Source organism: Anguilla anguilla, chromosome 16 (assembly GCF_013347855.1).
Source record: "Anguilla anguilla isolate fAngAng1 chromosome 16, fAngAng1.pri, whole genome shotgun sequence".
NCBI lineage: Eukaryota > Metazoa > Chordata > Actinopteri > Anguilliformes > Anguillidae > Anguilla > Anguilla anguilla.
Window position 1 is genome coordinate 3364616 of NC_049216.1, and position 10932 is coordinate 3375547.

The window sequence follows — 10932 nt, forward strand, 5'->3', positions numbered from 1 at the left end:
ACTGTCGGTATAAAGCATTTGTTGTTAAAGTGGAGGGTTAAGTAACGAGTGAAATCTATTGCACGAATGTGCTGTTCTGATGTTCAGTACTATTAGTTATACTTATGAGTGACTCATGGTTTTAAATGTAATGTTTTAATGGGGAGTTGCAGAACGTACATACGTAGTAATTGTTTGTATGTGGCTAGATAGAGAACCGGGCGAGGTAACATGAATGTAGAAACGTGGCGTTTGCTGATAAGAAGGTTTTGTACGGTAGCCAAGTGAAGAAATATAGTTAGTAGAAATGACACAGCGGTGAACTGGTGTAACTTTTTAATAAAAGGAATACATTTGCCGTCATGAAATGCATATGAGTGGCTGTGAGTGAGTTTTGGTAAAGCAAATATGATAGCGTAAGAAAACGTTCGTGTAAAAGAGGAATTATCTGCCTGAGGACGAGGCGGGATTCAATCCTTCAACCGGAGGTTTACCAGTCTGTGACTTTGTTAGGGTGACCATGTTAGGGTGACCATGACATAGCTATGCAATGCGCAAAATATCATTACCAAACCTGTCCGTGTTTTTAAAGAAGAACACAGGCCTCTAATCACAGAAGTGCTCCCGTTGAATCCATATGGCTTTGCAGTATTGTAGCCGGTTAATAACTGAACGTGCAGATGGTACGTCATAATGCAGTGTATACGTTCGGTGAACGGCTGGTAGATATGGTGCAAAAGCAATAATTGAGAAGTAGTAGACAATTATTAGCGAGGGTAAAAGCAGGTTAAAGAAACATGTCTTTAGCTGGGCTTGAACCTACGACCCCAAGTTCCCAAGACTGTAACCTTACCCACTAGGCCACATGCAGATTAGCTGTTCAAACTGGAAATGTTTCAGAATAAAAAGGTATGGGTATTTTGCGTGTGTATGCAAGTTTTTGATTGGGTCCTGAGGGTGAGGATTTGGCTGGTGTCGGTAAAATGTCCAATGGGGAGACATGTTGTTAGTGGGATAGGCGGCAGGAAAAATAAGAATGAGAAGAAGAATGAGAAGAAGAAGGAGAAAACGCAAAATCCCCTTAGTTTGGGGCTTTATTGTGTGGACATGTGAAGTTGTTTATGAAATCTGTCTGTTGAAATGGGGTTAGAATGTACATTATGTAATGATTTTAAGGGCTGAGTGTCTGTGGCTGGTGTGGTTATTTCTGTGGGGAACCCTGAAAAGTGCCAAACTCTCGGTGCTGTATAGATGGGGCATGCCCCCGCCAAGGCGTAACTTGGCGGGATGGCATACCTGCCATCCCAATGTGGTTGTTGTAGTTAGGGGTTTGATCAGGGACACAGTGATGGTGGAGTTTCAGTATTACAAAGCAATGGAGAAGCTGAGTGTGTGTGTTATAAGGGTGTTTTATGTTCAGTGGAGGGAGGGGAGCTATTTTTGCGCGTGGAATAGGGTGAGGGAATGGAATAAGTTTCCTTTGTGACAGATTTGTGTATTTTTCATATGATCTCGGTTTTGTGTTTTATTGTGTCTTTGTTTTTATTTATGTGATTTCATTGGTGTGTTGAGAGTGGAAATAAAGGATGGTTAAAATTCTAAATTCTGTTCTGCTGTTCTTACAGCGTGGACCATGGAGGAGAGAAGAGGACCAAACCAGGACCCAAGAAATGTGAGTGTTTATCGACACAGAACACTTTCCATAGATACGCACTGCTGTGTGTGTGTGTGTGTGTGTGAGAGAGAGAGACTTATCTCTTAAACACGTAAACACACAAACAGAAACACACATGTACACAAACACACATAGAGGTACTATGACTCTCACACACATAATGAGGTGAATGTTAATAATGATAATTAATCTCATTAATGTCTCTGGTGTGCAGACGGCTATCAGTTCACACTGGATCCAAACACAGCGCACAGAGAGCTGTCTCTGTCTGAGGGGAACAAGAAGGTGACACACACACCGGGGAGAGAGGAGCCATATCCTGATCATCCAGAGAGATTTGAGCAGTGGCGCCAGGTTGTGTGCAGAGAGAGTGTGTGTGAGCGCTGTTACTGGGAGGCTGAGTTCAGTCTGTCTGAGGAGGGGGGAGCGGTTTATATAGCAGTGACATATAAAGGAATCAGCAGGAAAGGAGAGGGTTATGACTGTATGTTTGGATACAATAAAAACTCCTGGAGTCTGGAGTGCATTAAACTCAGTTACTTCGATAAATTCAGATACTCTGATAAACCCAGATACTCTGCCTGGCACAATGAGAACCAAACACGCATACCTGCCCCCCCCTCCCCCTACCGCAGAGCAGGAGTGTGTGATGATGCTGGTAGAGGAGTGTGTGTGTACAGGGTAGGAGTGTGTGTGGACCGTCCGGCCGGCACTCTGTCCTTCTACAGCGTCTCTGACTCTGACACACTGACCCTCCTGCACAGATTCCACACACACTTCACTCAACACACACCCCTCTGTGCTGGATTTTGTGTGAGGAACTCCTCAGTGTCCCTCTGCTTACTGGAGTAGAGACACACACACACATTCACACACACACGTGCGCACACACACACGCACGTGCACACACGCACACACACGCACATGTGCACACACACTCACACATACACACTCAGATACACATAGACACACACACCCACACCTACACACACACATCCACACACACACACATACTCTCACACACACGCTTTCTCTCTCAGTCATGCACACGCACTCACAAATACACACACTGATGTACACTCATGCACACGCACTCACACACCTACGCACGCACACACTTGTGCACACACACTCACACTCTTACACACACATACATACTCTCTCACACCCAATCACACACATGCACACACACACCTACAGACATGAACACACACAATCTCTTGCACACACACATTCACCAGTGCACTCTCACGCGCACACACACACATGCATGCATACGTACACACGCTCATAACCGTATGCACACACACTCTCTCTCTCTCATACTCAGTCACTCACACACACACACCCTCTCACACACACACACACACACATTCACACAAACGCACGTACACACACACAAACTCATGCACTCACGCACACACACATACATGCGTGCAGAGACACAAACACGTGTCAACACACACATTCACATTCCCATACGCATGCACACACATGTATAAACACACACACATTCTCTTACCCATGCACACACACACTGATGTACACTCATGCACACGCACTCAAACACCCACGCACACACACACTCGTGCACACACACTCACACACATGCACACACACTCACACTTTCTCACACCCAATCACTCACACACCCAATCACACACATGCACACACACACCTACACAAGGACACACACAATCTCTCGCACACACAAACACACATTCACCAGTGCACTCTCACACACGCACACACACATACATGCATGTATGCGTACACACGTTCATAACCGTATGTTCACACACACACACTCTCTCTCTCTCATACTCAGTCACTCACACACACACACACTCACATCCACACACATTCACACAAACGCACACACACAGACACAAACTCATGCACTCACACACACACACACACACGTGCGCATAGACGCTCGAACGCATGCACACACACACACATATATATACACACACTCATATACACAGACACACACACACTCAATCACACACTCACACACATATATAAACAAAAACACTCATATACACCTAGACCCTCACACACCCACACCTACACACACACACTCACACACACACATATACACACACACACACGCATGTATATACACACACTCATATACACATACACACACACACACTCAATCACACACTCACATATATATATATATATATATATATATATATATATATATATATATATATATATATATATATATATATATATACACACACACTCATATGCACCTAGACCCACACACACACACACACACACCCACACCCTCTCTCTCTCACATACACTCCATCACACACACACAAATACTCTCACATACACCCTTTCTCTCTCAGTCATGCACACGCACTCACACACCTACGCACGCAGGCTCTCACACCCAGTCACTCACACACACCTACACACAGACACACACACACGCGCATGCAAATATACACACGCTCATACCCGTATGCACGCACACACACTCTTTCCCTCACTCACGCACTCACATACAGTATACAGACACACACATTCGCAAACGCATGCGCACACACACACACACTCATGCACTCACGCACAAACACAAACGTGTCAACACACACACATTCTCATTCCCATACGCACGCACACACATGTATACACACATTCTATTACCTATACGCACAGACACACATACTCATGCACTCACACATGCACACACATGAATACACTTACATGCGTGCACACACCATATACACATGTATACACAAACATTCTCATACCCATACATACGTACACACACACACATGTATAAACACACACACATTCACAAAGGCACTCTCACGCACACACACATACACATACATACACTCATTCTCTTGCATGCGCACACACTCAAATACACAGTCTCACACACAAACGCACGCACACACACTTTCTCTTGCCCATACACACTCGCGCCTGTGTGCACACATACTCATGCACTCAATCGTACTCTCACACATGCACACACACATACATGCGCGCACACACACACACATTCTCTTACCCATTCACACACGCAACCCGGGCACTCACGCACTCACACACATGTTCACATCAACAGTCACAAACGTACGCATGCACACACACATTCACAAATGCAAACACAGAGAAACACACTCTCACCCAATCACACACACGTTGACACACTTGCAAGCTTCCTTGACCAATGCCTTAGCTGTGCCCAATATTAACCCCTTAGCGCACATGCCAAATCTTGCCAATCCTTGCCTATTTAGGGGGTACCCTATTTAAAGCTTTATAACTCCAGATGTGAACATCACAGAGACTTGAACACTGGCTTAAATGAAGCAAGACATTTGTACAATTTGCAATACTAATGCAGATTAGTTTATATTCATAATTTTGGAAGAAATAAAGTGCCACCAATGCAATTGTCTAGACAAAAAATCAAAAATGAATTTCCACTTTTTTAGTTTGCAATGAAATACTGAGAGATTGCACATATACAGCAGGTTAACTATACATGTGCTGGATCAAAAACGTCTTGACCACAAGTTCATAAAATCTAAGGGTGGATATGTAGAACTATTATAGATGTATGAAGCAAAAACTAAGCAGTGTACCTAGCGTCTCCAAATCTATCCAAAATATCTAAATTATGCATTGCTGTGAATCACAACATATTCACGTATTTCACTACAAATCAACTGTTTTGACTCAAGAAAATCACTGTTGCATCATTTTTCAAGTCGGAATTACAAGCTTTCAATCAGTACAGTGGTCTAAAATATCTAGGGGTCCAGAAACATATCCAAAATCTCTCCAAAACTAAATAAAATGCTTTTTGTCCATTATAAAGCATATAAATGAGCCCCTTATGAAGTTTTAAGATGGAACATTGCTATCAGGTTAAAAATGTATGCAAAAATATTGTTACATAATGCGGTACAGTACCTAAATGTGTAATTAACTCTTGTATGTATTTCTATACTTTGTACGCTCGTATGTTTTCTTGTATGGGGATGGGACGACGACATGAAAACAATTTTCAACCGTCCACCACGTTTTGGCAATGCTCCAACTCTCACGTCATCACCGCATGCTTCACAAAAACTATTACACTACCACTAACGCTTACATTACAGTGTGAAATATCCACATTACATAATACCACTAACCTATTTAAAGACACTCAATTTCAAAAATAACTTATATAACCGAAGTATTTTGAGCAGTAATACTTACATAGCAATGATGAAATTGTGTCTGTTTTCAGTAGATGGAGACAGAGACAGGAAATCAATGATATAGTTCGATCTGCTTCTGTCTTACACCAGAAAACTATGTCAGCTAGGTCTATCAGCAAACATATGGCTTAGCTATGCTCAGAAGTCCTCAATAATAATAGTATTTTCCAAGAAATTTCGAAAAATCGTTGACAATGTTTCGATCATAGCAGCGTCTTTGCCACGTGAATGCATAATTGAATGCAATGATAAGAAAATTTCCGGTTACGCTGACCTATAAAACGCTATTCCAAAAGAAAACGTAGACATGTTATACATCGCTAGAAAGTTTATACTCTCACCTACTGAATAAATGAATTGTTAATCAAGGCAAACTGTAATAAAAAGGGCGACGACACTGTAAACAACCGGTGTGGTATTACGCACAGCTATTTTGGAAGGTACCCAGGCATCACACATGCGCGTATATTTCACAAACGGATTGTCCAAGACAATATATGACCACTCAGTCTCAAAAGGGACATCTCTATGAGTAAAACCAATGGTAAGGTTGTATATTTATTCAATATTTAGTCCCAGATGTTGACTGTAGAATGACATGGTATCTTTTTAAAAAACTTTCTGGTTTATTTCATTATTCAGTAAGCAGCGTTTTCACTGCTGTATAGGCATATCTTAGGGCTATTGTCGGGTTTATCTTGTTGCTATGACGGAATACAATTTTTGAGTGGAGAAAGAATATTTTTATGAATGGCAAGACGGACAATATTGTCCATTATGTCAAGGGTGGGGGGTGTTTTCTAGATGAGACTGCAGGGAGGGGGTGCGTGTTAAATGGCAGGTATGCCATCCCGCCAAGTTACGCCTTGGCGGGGGCATGCCCCATACCTATACAGCACCGAGAGTTTGGCACTTTTCAGGGTTCCCCACAGAAATAACCACAACAGCCACAGACACTCAGCCCTTAAAAACATTAAATTCTGTACATTCTGACCCCATTTCAACAGACAGATTTCATAAACAACTTCACATGTCCACACAATAAAGCCCCAAACTAAGGGGATTTTGCGTTTTCTCCTTCTTCTTTTTCTTCTTCTTCTTCTTCTTCTTATTTTTCCAGCCGCCTATCCCACTAACAACATGTCTCCCCATTAGACATTTTACCGACACCAGCCAAATCTTTACCTACACGACCCAATGAAAAACGCGCATACACACGCAAAATACCCATACCTTTTTACTCTGAAACATTTCCAGTTTACACAGCTTAATTGGCCTGTGGCCTAGTGGGCAAGATCCCAGTCTTGGGAATGTGGGGTCCTAGGTTCAAGCCCAGCGAGGAACATGTTTCTTCGACCTGCTTTTACCCTCACTAATAATTGTATACTACTTCTCAATTATTGCCTTTTCACCATATCTACCCACCGTTCACCGAACGTATACACTGCATTATGACGTACCGTCTGCGCGTTCAGTTATTAAACGGCTACAATATTGCAGAGCCATATGGATTCAACGGGAGCTCTTCTGTGCTTACTGGCCTGTGTTCTTTAAAACCACGTGCAGGTTTGCTAATGATATTTCACGCATTGCACAGCTATGGCATGGTGCTGCACTAACAAAGTCACACACTGGTAAACCTCTGGTTGAAGGATTGAATCCCGTCTCGCCCTCAGGCAGATAATTTCCTCTTTTACATTAACGTTTTCTTACACTTATATTTGCTTTACCAAAACTCACTCACGGCCACCTATATGCATTTCATGACGGCAAATGTATTCCTTTTATTAAAAAGTTACACCAGTTCACCACTGTGCCATTTCTACTAACTATATTTCTTCACTTGGCTACCGTACAAAACCTTCTTATCAGCAAACGCCAAGTTTCTACATTCATGTTACCTCGCCCTGTTGTGTCACATACAAACAATTACTACGTATGTACGTTCTGCAACTCCCCATTAAAACATTACATTTAAAATCATGACTCACTCATAATTATAACTACTAGTACCGAACATGACGAAAACACATCAGTGCAATATATTTCACACGTTACTTAACCCTCCACTTTGACGACTAACGCTTTATACCGACTGTTATATGTACCGTTGGATAAGGAAACTAAGCTCGCTCATGGTCACTTCATTTACTTCGCACTATAGCCTGTGCTCATGTCAACCTTCACCTATATGCCCATTCTGCATATTGTTTCAACTACGCAATTTCACCATTTCTCCTAATTTCTCTCACACTGTTGTTATTTTCTCATATGCAAAGCCTGCTGGGACATGTGCGTCTGCTCCTATTCTCCACTATCAAGTTTTCCAGTTCTAGCTTAGCAAAACAGCGAAGAGGATTCCCACCTGCAGATAAGCCTATCAAAATGCCTTATAAACCTTACAAACACTAAAAGTGCATCTCCACGAAATAACAGACAACAGAGCAAGACAGAAGGGTACATAAGTTGCGACCTAGGGAGCTCTAATTCTACGGGCTTGCTGATTCTTTTGTCAATCAAGGCTTGTTGGATGGCCGCCAAATCCATGAGTACATACACTGGCCATATTTCACCTGCGTTTCTGATGCGTTTACACACCCTTTGTCACAGCTGCTGTTTTACATATATAGCAAACCGAAACTGCTAAACGGTACACGCTCATCAGACTGTACAAATTCACACAAGGATAGCCATAATCCACAACCGTTTCTTACAGGGTCACTTCGCATTTCTCACTCTCATAATAAAACGCTTTGCAAAAAGAAATGATATCTCATAAAAAACACGTTTTCAACGTACAAAAATGCCAAGTTACTTGAACATACAAGACATACACCGTCTATAACTCAGATTACAAAACACAGGGCCAAGTGCCTTGAAAGAATTGAGGAAATATTGGGTAGCATTGCTTTGGAATACATCTTATTTAATTTCGGTGAGGCAAGATAGCCTATATTATTTGTAGTACCGTACTTGGCGTCAATTTGATATCAATACTTTTAATGGCAGGCCTGGATTTTGGCAGTCTGAATGAATGAGTTATAGACGGTGTATGTCTTGTATGTGTGAGTAACTTGGCATTTTTGTACGTTGAAAATGTGTTTTTTATGAGATTAATATAACACTGAGAGTAATAATGCCAAAAGATGGCAGAGTGAAATGTTTTTGAAGTAATAATTCTGTCTCCTGCATTTTTTTTAAAAGAAGCCAGTGGCAAACTCCTCCACTTAAATGTGCATTTTACTTTTTTTTACAGTTGCTTTCATTCATTTTCACAAGAGTTCCAATGTGCAAATTTCTGTGGGCAAATGCAGCTGATAGGGAGAATGCAGAATGATCACTGCAGCGCAATTATTTCATTTCATTACTGTAAACAATGATGGATTGAGTTTCCTTGTTTATTCTGTTAGGATTGATTTTTTTATTTTTTGCTTTAATTTTCTGTATTTTCAGACAATAATATGCAATGATTAAACCTGAATTATAAAAATATCAAATGTTTTGCTGTTGTGATTTATTATTGTGTGATGTATTGAACTCCTGTGACACAGTAGTACTTATTACATATTCTGTATGGGATGATGTTTGGGCTCAATATGAGTAGATCAGCATGGGGCTAAAATCTGCGGTTGAAGCAAGGACATTCATCTACAGTAGTGGAAATAAAATCCGTTATAAGAAAAGTTGTGTAGTGTCTGATGATTGCTTGATTCTGTTACTGTCGTGTAACCACAACTCAATACATTTTGAAAAGTCACTGCTTGTCTATTGAGCTGGTATATTTATGTTACCTCTCAAATAAATGGTTTTTCTGTAGGTTTGAACCTGGATCTGCTGCTCATCAGTTGAATGGATTAGACCACTAAGCCAAAATCAGGACAGAAGTGTGGTTCGCATGACATCCAGTCTCTTGAGATGTTCCTGAGACACTGCAGTTTTTCTCATTTTTTCAGATGCATTTCTGATATCTGCAGTCACACATTACAAATGCATTACAGTATGTTATGATTGCTTTGGCTCAATGTGGAAAACTCACAAAATTTTCCATACTGACAGGCAAACTTCTTACCCTAAGACACTAATTGCAGTACCTACCAACGAAGTGCACAACTCTAAGTCACACTCAGTTTTCACAATACAGTCGTCTCATATTAGTACAATGTTCCAATGCTTATTGCTAGACATGCAGATTGTGAAATGAAGTCAAGATGTTTGCAATCCTGTCTCGTCACTTCCAGCAACATTGCCCAAGTGAGTCGCATTGCAGCACAATTGGTAATCCCAACATAAAAGGCAGTTTTACAGCACTACATTCAACACTGACAACATGGAGCAGCCCAATGCAGTTGGTACTGATGGACGGGTCGTGGCTGAGGCTGAGGTGGTCAAGCAGGTTGCAGAATAATGCTGTATCAAATTAATTCAGAGCCACAGTGATTGACCATGTCATAAATCCAGGTATAACAATGGGACAAGCTGGAAGGATTGTACAGCCAAACTTAAAAAGGTCAACAGTGGCTCCTAATATGAGTTTTTGGACTGAATATTGATTAGTCAATTATTTACTGCAAAATGTGATACTGTAATTACAGGAATGTTACATTACAGGAATGTTGTGTTGCTGTCATTTTATATTATTACAATATTACAGTGGGATATTACAGAACTACAGTACTGATATGAATATTATGAATATAAATAGCCTTGTTTTTGCACATAGAGTACATACTGTAAAGCATTTGTCTGTTTATACTGTCCCAGTAATGCTCTTGTGTCTTTATTTCAGAGATTGATTGTGATCGATGCTGTCAGAGCTCCTCTTGCATAGATTTTTTTTGACACAAGAAAATGCCATCATAAGCAGTCATGGGTAAAACATTTTTCCAGTCTACCTGCTGGTGGCTATGGAATGGTATTCATCACTAGCTTGAAGCCAAAACATTTCACCATGTCAGTTTGACGTCCTCCAACATGGTTTTACAGTACCTAACATACAACACAGGGTTGCAGTAATTTCTTGAACATCAGGTTTTA

The 10932-nt window shown here is 41.1% G+C and overlaps 1 protein-coding gene across 1 annotated transcript in view; it reads left to right on the forward strand.

The window, feature by feature from the left end:
* LOC118215094 (NACHT, LRR and PYD domains-containing protein 3-like) overlaps window positions 1–2410 on the forward strand; it is a gene marked incomplete at its 3' end in the record, with an annotated part of 75499 nt that extends 73089 nt beyond the window's left edge. The window contains exons 12-14 of the mRNA XM_035395530.1: window positions 16–41; window positions 1605–1651; window positions 1869–2410. Of these exons, the coding sequence (XP_035251421.1) occupies window positions 16–41; window positions 1605–1651; window positions 1869–2410 (615 nt within the window). The remainder of the gene's footprint in view (window positions 1–15; window positions 42–1604; window positions 1652–1868) is intronic.
* Window positions 2411–10932: the final 8522 nt, after the last annotated feature.